This window comes from Gasterosteus aculeatus, chromosome 8 (genome assembly GCF_964276395.1).
Source record: "Gasterosteus aculeatus chromosome 8, fGasAcu3.hap1.1, whole genome shotgun sequence".
In the NCBI taxonomy this organism is placed as follows: domain Eukaryota; kingdom Metazoa; phylum Chordata; class Actinopteri; order Perciformes; family Gasterosteidae; genus Gasterosteus; species Gasterosteus aculeatus.
In genome coordinates, this window is record NC_135695.1 from 2,299,619 (window position 1) to 2,311,722 (window position 12,104).

A 12,104-nucleotide genomic window follows, 5' to 3' on the forward strand; every position below is an offset into this window, starting at 1 on the left:
TTGCGTTGCCCGAAACCGAAATCATTTGTGGGATTTCCACTTATTTTGACGATCGCCACCGAGCTAAAAGCTAAAATGTCAACTAAAGCCTAGTTTATGCTTCTGCGTTTTCAGAGCGACGCAAGGAAACGCAGACACAAGAGCCCCTTGCGTGTCCCTTGCTTGCCTTTTCACACTGCGTCTTTGCGTGCGTCGACCCATCTCGCAAGTCTCCCGCAGCCCGCAAGGCTGCGGTTGGTCTGCTAACTACATCCTTTACGGAGTCTCACATTTCCGCTTTCACAGGCCAATACCGCCATTATTAAAACAAAGAATGTTTACGAGAGAACGGATCAGATTGAAGAGCTTTTGATATGACTATTTATACAAGCCGTCATTGGCGGGTTGGATTCATGAAGGGAGATCACCGTAATCGTCGGAATTGCTCTGCAACACCCGCAAGCCTTTTAGAACCATGGATTGAAACGAGTGCGTGCGCCAGCCTCTAACGGTCACGCAAAAGCTAACCTGTTACTTTGAGTGCGGAGTGATATGGAACGCTGGGGTCTAACAGCAACTGTACATTATTGTCCAATAACGTACCCCTTGGGACCCACTCTCAACCAATCAGAACGCTGGATTTCATCTACCCGTAATACAATATACATTTGTATATTAAGCCCTCTCACGCTCCTGTTTTTGAACCCTAAACTATAGCGGCCCTGAGAGCTCACTGAAGTGCAACTAACAAGACAGTGATATAAACAATGGTTTATGGAATAGGGTAGAAAGAGCGCTGCAAAGTGAAGGAAAACAATCACACACAGATATGCTGCATGTCACACAGGGTGAGTGATGAGCATGTCCACACACAGCTGGGACCTGGGACACGATATTTGTTACCATGGTGACGGCTGGTGTTACTGACGTTGATCCATTAGTGGCACGAGAAGATGTTTTTTTCTTTTTCATTTTAGCATTCTGATTGTTTGGTTCCATTCTCATTTCAGATATTTGCTGATAACCCATCATTACCCTTTTTGCTTATTATAGTTAACAAGTAATACTGCACAATATCTGAAGCATGCCACCAAAACATTTAAATAAATAATACACATTACATGTGTTGTTTATTTTGATGAAGTCAAATGACGGAATCTTCCTTTAGAACTAATGTTGGCTGTGTTCTGTGTGACTTTGGGCGTGTTGCCTGTATTTGGTTGAATTGCACTTTGCAGTGCTGTTAGAGCGTAATAAATACTTGGAAGCATTGTAAATACATGATGTACAATGAGTTAAAGGAATCTAAGAGCCCAATCTGTACTCATTAATAATGAAAAGGCCAGACTCTAGTCCATTGATTTTCTCCTACAAATTGCCTTTAATTGTATTTCTGAATGCGGAATATAAGCTCACTTTTCAGTTGGAGCTTTGCTGCTTGCTTGCCTTCAGCATTCGACCTGAAGTCGGTTTAAATGGTCTGTCAGAGTATAGTGTTCTTGGATTTGGTAGTGGCATGGCAAGGGAAAATGTCTAAGACAGCCATGGAAGATTAGCCTTCTGAAAAAACCCAAGGACAAAAGCAGAACATGTCACATGATACAGGGCTGATAGCCTGATGCAGAAAGAAAGGTGACTTAAGTAATACTAATACCTCTACATTGGTACCGATCGGCTGCTGACATCAGAGACGTTCTCTCTGTGTCTTCTAGAGTGTACGAAAAAATGCCATTTCCACTTTGTCCTATTATCTTAACAACAAAGCATTGGTCTGCTGTGATTTTTACTGCATCTAACTATTCTCCTCAGTATGCTTTGAAAAAGCATTACTTCCAGGCTTAAATTGGCGCTTATGACAAGACTTGATATTTGACATGAACTAGTCCCTGAGACATGATTCAGAGACTATTGTTTCCATCCATTGACTGGGTATCAACCAAAACAAGCATTTAGTGTTTGAGAACGGGATGTGAGGCTGGGCCAGTAAAGGTGGTCTAAACGAATCTGCTAACGCTAATAACGCTAATCTGTTATCTTGCTCATATGCAATTCAATTCAATGTCTGAATAAATCACTGGAAGCAATCAGAGTTTGATGCAATGGGGGTTAGAGAGGTTACTCATTGAGCCAAAAGAGTCCCACTTTTTACTCTGATTTGTGCACATCTTTATGTGCCAATGCTCCACCTTTTTTTTCATTTTCCAATGGGGTCTTTAAAAGTCTCAAACCTTTCCCCTCAGGCTCATCCAGGCATATCCAGACAGTATTTCCAGGGGTTGCCATAAAAAAACCCCATGTTATTTCAATTGATATACTGAGTCAAACAGGATATATGTTCAATCACATAATTCAAACTCTTGAGTAACGGACTACCAAGATATTAAAAGGTGCCCAATACAAAATCCCCATGTATCGCCTCCACACTTCTCAACATGAGCTGACGGCAGTAAGCTTTTGGTGCGAACGGACTGAAGGAGTCTAGTTTTATGTACGCAAGTCTGAACACTGGTTTCAAAATGAATATGCTCAAGTACGCAAGGTAAACAAGGTAAAGGTCATATGAGAATCTAAGACAGAAATTAGTGTAAGTTAAATGAAATACAAACATCAGTGAAATACTGTATAAAAGAAAGGAATGTAATTATTTTGGTAGACCTGGGCTATGTGCATGTAAACATGAATATAGAGGTTTAAAGCATTTTTACAGTAAGTAAAGCATGTATAGGTAAAGTGCCATAGATGAGGTCAGGAGCTCTTTCAGCCCAGTTTGAAATGAAGAGAAACAACACTGTGTGTAACGTTGAGCTACTGTAGCCAGAAGGTGGGCACTGTGCTTATCGGCAGTAAGTGTACGAGACCTTTTAGCTGGCCCAGTGATTCTAAAGTGGTGGGCTGACAGAGAACCACTGAGAGTAAAAGTCTCTGCGCATCCCCTCAGTGTCTGTCGGATACACTCCGTATTGCTTTGAACCCAAGTCAGACCACGAACAAGAGGAGGCTCACCAAGCCGTTCCACATTTAAGGATTCAACGGGACGTTTCTGAATGATTTGTACGAACCCACAGCTTTTTCCCTTCTCCAGCCAGCACATGGTCTTCATAGTGTTTCAACTTTTATAATTATCCATCTCTGCGCACGGGGGAGTTCTGTACCGATGTGCACACAGAGGTGTGCATGCTCACACAGCAGACAGTATAGTATAAATGTTGGACCGTCCAGAGAAGCCATTCTCCGCTTGTTTAAAGTGTATATGACACGGGCTGTCAAGTAACCTAATGTAAACCAATCTGCATTACTATTAGATTGTCAGAGAAAATGAGTATGATGAGGTGCTATGAAGAGTGAAAAACTCCCCGCAGGCTGCGATGTAGTGTTGGAATGGGCAATTGTCGATCCATGATAGTCTCGCTACACTGGTTCGAAAGATTCTTTAAGTTGGTCTTCACTCCTACAGTCTTCCTCATCATAAACGTCCATCCTTGGATTACGCGCGAGAGGTCAAACGGACACATTCCTATAGAACAAGTACTGCAGGGTCAGAGGCGGATGCAAAGGAGAGACAACTCACAGCTGCCGGTGAAGTGAGGCAAAGGACCCAGCGTGTTCTACGTTTAGTGTCAAGCCTCCGGGTCAGACAACAGCCACCATGGGAAATAAATAGCTTGATAATGGTACGACCCACTGGCCGCTCCCCCGCCCACATCCTCTGCCTTCTTCATACTTGTTATCCAACCCTCAGCTTGACTCTGACCATCACAGCACTGTAAAAGGGAAGTAACCTGTTTTGCAACTTGCAGTTCTGGGTTTCCATGGAGATGAACCTGGGGAGCAGCCCTTGGCTCCGATTGAGCAAAAAAGGTTTTAAATCGCATAGAATTTAGTCAGTTCCCAAAGTTTGCAGTGAAAATGTCTGGCTGTGCCTTGCAGAGTGCTCATCATGACTCCCTGCTGAGAGAAAATGGGAGCGGACCCCCACCCGCCTGCCTGACTCGTACAAGGAGAGCAGAGCAGTGCAGTGAACGCATTACCGGATGTTCTAAGTGCATCACACACGTGAATGGCTCTTCAAGCGTTTGTAGATGAGATACGTGGTGGAATAAATGCGTTTCAAATTGTTCACAGTGCATTTAGGAACAATCTGTTCTTCCATTGATGAGTAGCCTGTTAAACCATAACCCAGAGCTTCAAGTGGTAACATCCAGAAAATCACCATGGACGCTTTGTCACTACTGCTTTTGAAAACCCAACCCTTGCCTGTTTTTATTTTATTTTATTTTTTTTTGGATCCTTTTATTATATAAAAAGTAGGGAAACAGCAGATCATAAAAGGTTTGGAACGGTTCACGAATCGGATCAGCACAAAATAAAACGTTATTTCCAGAGATCCTTGAGCCTGATCACATCGTGATGTATCACTTGGTTAATGTTAAACTGCTTAATGAATCTATGTGGGCAGAACTGTGAAGGGGGGTCCGCGTGGATCGACACTGGTCCTTTCCACCACTACTAAGAAGCCTTTCCTTACACCGTATCCTCAGAAACTACAGAGGAAAGATCCTTTTCTTACCATGTGTGTATTCCATTTGCACTGGTGGGATCCTCAGCGCCACCACCACCTTAATGGTCCGGCCCGGCGTTCGGTGGAAGTGGGCTGCATCTGACCCGCACCTGAAATGAGTTTGAGACCCCTAGTGTAGATAAAAGCATGTTTGTGTTTGTGGGTCGTGGTCTGCTCAAGGGCACCTTGAAAAGGATGAAGCTGTTTCTGCTAAATGTGCGACGAACAGCTCTGGGTTTTAGAAAGAGCATATTGTTATTGCAGATGAACAAAAAAACACCTGTAACTTGCCTGGAGCTACTTGTATGTCATGCGTCTCCAACTGACCAGGTCTTCTTCCTCCTCCCTGCCCTCTCCCTCTTTCTTCCTCTCGCTGTCTCCGTCCCTCAGGCATGCCCGACTTCATCAAGTCCCCCGATGATCAGACGGGGATTTCGGGAGGAGTGGCGTCGTTCGTGTGCCAGGCGGTGGGAGAGCCCAAACCTCGCATCACCTGGAGGAAGAAGGGGAAGAAAGTCAGCTCTCAACGCTTTGAGGTAGGACCTCGGGAGCAGGCCTTCAAAGCTCCCAGAAGCACCCCGTCCCACCGCGTCGCTGCTCATTAGCGCTCCGCCTCATGCGCATCAAAGCCGAGCAGGATTGGTTGTGAGGTTTCATTTTACAGTGTGTCAACATCATTACCCTGGTGGATGAGCTGCAGGTTGGGGCTGTATTTGCTGATTACCACTATGCACTGAAACCCATGCAGCAGCTTGAGCCTGAATACCAGAGGCTAAGCACCACAGTAAGCACATCGTTGAGTGTCTGCAGGTTACACAGTGGGCTTGTGTGATAAGCCACTGTAGAGGCCAGCAACTGTCCGGGTCATCCAGTGTGCATGTGTGTGTATTTATTAAAGGAGGACCAAGCCACCGCTTTCCTCACAAGTCAGACGTCTCTGTGGCCTTGATTTTAACTGCATGAGCCATAATAAAAGTAGAATGGCACTTCTTTAGAAAAACAAGGATGGGCTTACTTCAAATTGTTTATGATTTCTGAAATATTCATCCATGGTGGCTTCTTCCAAACAAATCAAAATGTGCAAAAATCTCCCCTACCGTGTCCACGTTAGCCTCCTTCCGGAAATTGTATACAGCTACCTCATGTGGTTTGACGAAATAATTTGGAAAGAAATCTTCAATGTGTTTAATTACCTGCTACCGTTTCTCGATAAGACATATGCATTGGTCCGCAGCTCCTCAGTTTCGTCCTGAAGTCTTTAATGCATTATAATATGCAGGATCTTTGAGAGAAGCTGACCAGAATCTAGACGTTGCACACTGCAGCTGCGTCGATGCACACAGTAACTGCTTGTTTAACAGGACTGTGTGCGCCTTGGGAGCCTCATTAGCTGCCAGCCTCCCCAAAAGACTTCAAGAGAAGGGACAGAGACACTCGGTTCATGTCGTTGTGAATAATAGGAATTATCTTCCACCAGCCTGCTGAGCATTACTCAAACAGACGTGTACCCCTGTTATAATGATGGGGGAAAACACTGCTTTTAGAAGTCAGGAGACCACCTTGATGGACCCAGGAGGACAGATTTATTGATCTCGGTCTTAGAAGACATTTCTTAAGTGTCCAGCTTCCGTTCCTTGAGCTTTGACAAAACAAACCATGTATTGTGTTGCATCAGGACAAAGTCCCTCATCCGACTATGCATGAACTAGTGACATTCAGTTGAATTTTGCATATATTTTAAATATAAATATTCTGTCTGTTGATAAATAGTGTTTTAGGATTCACATGTTGAGTGGATGTCTAATATAGCAGTCTATACATTCCGCTGAATGATCATGGGCCGTTGCATTTACATCAGCTTTAAAAAAAGTTATCTTCATCTCAGTTCTGTGTCTGGATCTCAATAGGAAAATAACGTTGGGCTCTTGGACTAGAATGAAGATAACCGACATTGAAGACGCCACACAATTTGATAAATCACCACCATGAGGAATTAAAAGGAAGCTTGAGCCACCTCCTGATACCGCATTGCACTGCTTCTATCAGCCATTAAACCCAAAAGCACAAATGGATAGAACAGTTATAGAAGTAATTGGCAATTCAGTGTGTTTTTCATAAATGAATAGGAAAATATCCATTTATATAAAACTATCCAAAGATAGCACAAAATACATCAAGTAGTAATTAACTAGAATAAAGACCGTAGCCGTGATGGAGCTCCTACCGCCGGGTCCGTTGAAGGACGCACGGACACGCGGGTCTACTTAACAATATACTTTATTTTATTTGGCAGCGAGCAGGCTGGTGGCTTGGTTGCTCCGCTCCTCGGCCTCGCCCCTGAGCGTCGGCTTCAGTCTCTCTCTCCAAGTCCTGCTCACTGCTTTTACAGGGGAGACAATCAGTCGGGATGTTGTTCAGATGTGCTTGTTAACTAGCTGCCGGCACCGTTCCCTGAACCACTCCCCCGCTCTCCCCTCTGCAGCTGGGCGAACAACTCTCGCTACCACAAAGACATCGTGAAAACTCAGTTTCTCAATCATAGGAAAATAAGAGAAATGTTTTTAGCCTTAATTTAAAAAATGCCAAATTCATGTGCATGTGCAATTCATGTGCAGACTTTGGGCAGTCTGTTCGGTTGCATATATTCAAGGAGACACTAATTGAGCAATTTTTCCTTATGCAAGTTTTTGTTATATATCTTTTTAGTATTTGCAATGTCATAGCACGAGACACTTTACTTATTAATAGGGATTAAGGGATTAGTTTCCTTTAAAAGTAGATCAAGATTTTATATTTTCTCTTCACCACCTTCATTGGGGCAAGAATGTAATTCCTGCCAGTTGGCTTGTTGGGTCACACACACACCACAGTAGGACGGAAGTGTACGGGCCAGGGCCTTGACCTCTGAGTCTGTACTCTTTGTTCATCAAACAAATGGGAAAGTATTCTGTTCGGGGAAACACCATTGCACTCAGCAAGCATGAGTTTGAATAGAAATGTCCCAGGCGATGCTGTAATCCTCCTCCGCTGTCGTCTGGCCAGGTGACGGAGTTCGACGACGGCTCGGTGCTGCGTATCCAGCCTCTGAGGACCCACCGCGACGAAGCCATCTACGAATGCACGGCCACCAACAGCGTGGGAGAGATCAACACCAGCGCCAAGCTCACTGTCTTGGAGGGTAAGACCCGTCTCACTGACGTTCCTCATGGTGCTGTACTCAGCCTCCTCCACCCTCTGAAGCTGAAGGGCTTTTCTTGTTCCTGTGTGCTCATAGGCACACGTGTGGACACTCTCAATGATTCTTCTGGTCTGGGGCGAGGGTGGGGGTTGGGCGGAGGCGGTCCAGGGTTTATGAAAAAGGTCTACGCTCTTGTTCTAATGCCAGGCTTACTTGGAGCTGTCCACTTGGGATCAGATCATGTTAATGCTGGGTCTGAACAGGGCTCACGTCACACTGGACAGAAGTACCAGAGTCTGCTTCCAAAGCTGTTTAGCCAACTTTCAGCTTAGAGCGCTACTGGGACTGAGTCGTTAACAAAGACCGCTTGGAAAAAGAAAAGTAGAGGCTAAAGAAAAAAGATTCTTCCCCTTACATTTGCATTTCACACTAGTATCAGTCCATGTAATTAGTTGATTGCCTTTATTCTCGCTATGAAATCAATTGAAACAGTTTATTTTGTGCTTTGCACAGGTTGTGTCTCCAGCAAAGACACGTTTGTGCCCCAGTGACCACACTACAGCAGACACGGCTTGCAGCTATGCGTGTCAGTATGTGGTTTGGCTGCTGGATGTGTGAGTCCACAAATAGAGCCCAGTCCCTCTCTGCGCTGGTGTTCAGTGAGCAGGAATGTGTTGAAAGTGATTTTGGCTGGGAACCTGCAGTAGGTGTGTCTCTAGACAGCTCTGTTCTTTGCCAGCGAGATGGAGCCCAAAACACATTTTTTTAATCGACTGGTAGACAAACAACCACACACAGATAGAAAAAAGGGGGCGTCTCTCTGGAAGCTTTTTCCAAGTCTCTCAGGACTTATTATACTTATTCTGCCATGTAGATATTCGCAACAGCCTGGGGCTTCAAAGCTTCAGAGCTGCCCCAAACAAACAGGCCTTTCCCTCTAAAACCACTCTGGGCCTTGTTAAAAGACAGTGACCATGTTGATGTCAACAAATACATATTTAATGCACACAGATTTTTTTGTTCTTGATCTTAGTTTCTGAAAAATGAGCTCTTTGTCTCTCCGAGGGACTTTTAGAAGGACTCGTTTGTGCGCTCAAAAACAGGAGGTTCTTCAGTATATAATTAAAAGCAACTTTACTCATTTATAAAAATCCCTTCCTTCTCTACTGGTGTTTAGGAGAAGTCTGAACCTGTTACGAGTCACCAAGAGATGACGTTTAGAGAGATTATGTAACCAGAGATCTTTTTTGAAGGCTCAATGATGTTATTAAAAAATACTATCAGCCGTTTTGTAGACTGGATTGTGCAGGATGCAAAGGGGAGAAATCAGACATAACTATTTTCAAATATATATATTTTTCCTTTAAAGAAATTCTTTCTTTGTGTAAAAGTGATGAATTTTGTTAGAAGCCATATGTGCACCTCGCTAAGTACTTGCGAACTCTTTATAAGTGGAGTGAAACTTGGGTGAACACAATCGTGTTCCCCAGGCTGGATGGCAGCTGTTTAAACCTGGGTGACTGTGGTTCAGAGGAACAAAGGATCGGCGCTTTGATCTCCGGCTCTGCTTGTAGGCACTGAGTGGTCGGATGACGAGAATTGTTATATTACATTCCATTTACTATTTAACCGTGATAAAAGCCTCAACTTAAACAAAACAGATTCCAGTTTTTTACATATTTCCTTCGCATATTTTACATACATCATTTTTTGTTGGTGTTCAATTGATGGGTTTTGTCTTTGGAAAAAAAACTCTGTGATTCAGGGTCTGCGTGTGTGTGTGTGTGTGTGTGTGTGTGTGTGTGTCAGCTGTGAGTGAGAGCTCAAGAGGAAATAACTAAACGGCAGAAAGCCTTAAAAAAGTGTGCAGAGAAGAGAGACAAAAGAGTGGGACGAGAGGTAGAGGATGAAGATGCGGCGGAGTTGACAGCGGGACTCTGGGTAATGAGAGTGCAGCGTTAGTCACGAAGGGAGCTTGAGGGATGCAGGGAGGGGAGACGGCAAAGACAGCGGCAAAGTTGGGCACTTTTCTCGCTGAAGACATCATACACATTTTCTCTTTCGGTTGATTATGTCACTCAATGAGCAAGGGCACATCACTCGAAACAAGACTCGTGCACTTGTCACGGCCCCGAGTGGAACTGCTGGTTGTACTGATGGGCACTGAATGAACTTTAGGGCCTTTTCACAGCGAGCCGCTTTCCTGTCTGCTGCTCGCTCTGTGTCAGCAATGATCTCTGGCACTAAAGTTGTTTGTGTTTTTCCTTTTGGGATGCTTTCCTTGAGGGCACTTTGACAGGGGAGGTGTGTAGTGTGGACACACCCTTAGAGGTCTCTGCTTAACTATGTCCACTACAAATCACTTGTACAGTATCTACTAATAAGCAGCAAATATCTCTCAAAAAATCTTGGGTCAACCAGGTTACGTTACACTTTACAGCATCACCTTAACATAACTCTCTACCTGTAGTTCTCCTACCTGCTTGGAAAGGGAGGGCTGAGCTGACGGGGTTTAGTTTGCAGTGTTTCACACAGATTGACGTTGTACCCTCTCTACCCATGCGCCACTGTCGAGGAGATATCTTTAAATTATAGGTACGTTATCTATTGGATCTATTAATTTATTTGCTCTACACAGTCAGCTGGTGTATCGAAGTTAATGGTATTTGCAACATGCAACAATCAGAATTATTTCCACCCATACAGATGTCAATCATTCAGTGTATGTTGTTTTGAATTGGTTCATCCACTGGTATTGAAAACTAACAAGAGTTAGTTTAAAAAAGAACAGAGCTGTTTTTTGTCCTTTTAAACTGGGAGCAGCTCGAACCAGCCAACTGATTCAATTAACCAATCGGCTGGCATCTGTCAGCTGTTGTTTCTTTACACCTCTGACTGCTGCTGCTGATGGCCTCAAGGTAAAAAGCTTTTTGTAGAAAGTATACTTAGCTATGCCCAAACTACGGACTAAAAGTCTGCATATATAAAGAAAATAAGATTCTTACGAGATTATACTACAATCTGAAATGTATGCATAACAATGCTGTTATTAAATATTGTAATCCACCATCCTAATGGTCATATAAGAGCTGCAGGATGGTGCTCTGCAGCAGAGAGTCCAGCCACTCTTGTCTCATCCTTGTTTTTTATTAAACAAACTAAATAGCCTTATGGTATTTATCTTGTCATTTCTGTCTCTATTTTGTCACGCCTTTATAATTCTGCTCTGCTCTGTATCGCCTCCTGAACGCTGTAAACCTACAACCTTCTACAGTGCTACTTTTGCAGAAATTTAGTTTAAACCTCCAACTGTTCAGAAATCCAGTTTAATCTTCCACTTTCGACTTCATTAAGAAATTGGGTTTGATCTGCCACTTCTTTCAGTGCTGAAAACCTGAGTTTGAAGTGAACTCCCAAAAGTTTGTCCAAACTAATTTTAAAATGTTGGTGAGGGCGAAGTAGGAGGATCGGTGGATGTGCGTAGGTCGATATCTGTTTTCCTTTCACACCGTACGGAACAATGCGCCTGCTGTCTAGGTGCCATCTCGGCACTCTAAAAGAGCTCTGCAAATCTGGTCTTTTCTTTAATTTCAGGTAATCATCCAAAGGTTCTCTCCTTTCTCTCGCTATCTTTAGACCTCATATGTGCTTTCCTTTGTCTCGTCAGACGTGCCAATAAAGAAAACACATCACGTTTTACTGAGGAGAGATTCAGCTGACACAGGCCTGTGTTTATGAGCGAGGACACATTTACGTGTCCTGACATTTTTCGGTCCAGCTGCTGCGGAGGAGGAGGCGGAGCTAACGGAAACCAAGAGGCTGCGTTCGTCGTCGGTGCAGCAGGTGCTGGATCATGAGCTCAGAAAATGTATTTTACATCAGGAAAGTCCAAGTACATGGTTCCATTCCTTATGAAACAAATCACATTTAACTCGGCCGTCAAGACAAACACAGGGTGTGATTTCATCCCAAAAAGAACCAATACTACACCCGCAGATTGCTTCTCTTTGGGATTTAAAGGGTTTTTTCATTTGTTAAAGTTTGTTTTGAATAAGCCCTAAAGAGTGTGACACAGAGAAAGACTTGAATTTGAATTTTTTATTATTAAATCTTAAGAATTTATTTATATACCCACGTTCAATGAAGGGAACAGGGGCATGCTAAGCAGCAACCTTTACTCCAGTGATTATTTTAAATGTGATAAATTACCATTCCATTTTTTATGTTATTTATATTTATTACACGTACATTGGGATATATGTTATATTAATTAGGCTATTCACTGTATATTGAACATAAGTGCACACTTAATTCTACCATCCATGCTCACTTCAGCTGCCTGTTCCCCATTGGCTTGTGGACTGCTGTTTGGAAGCTGCCTGATAGACA

General features: G+C 43.5%; 1 protein-coding gene across 11 annotated transcripts in view; it reads left to right on the top strand.

Moving 5' to 3' along the window:
- ptprfa (protein tyrosine phosphatase receptor type Fa) overlaps positions 1–12,104 on the top strand; it is a 191,116-nt gene that overhangs the window by 67,511 nt on the left and 111,501 nt on the right. For all 11 annotated transcript variants that reach the window (XM_078107550.1, XM_078107552.1, XM_078107553.1 and 8 more), the window contains exons 3-4: positions 4,928–5,073; positions 7,580–7,715. In XM_078107550.1, the coding sequence (XP_077963676.1) occupies positions 4,928–5,073; positions 7,580–7,715 (282 nt within the window). The remainder of the gene's footprint in view (positions 1–4,927; positions 5,074–7,579; positions 7,716–12,104) is intronic.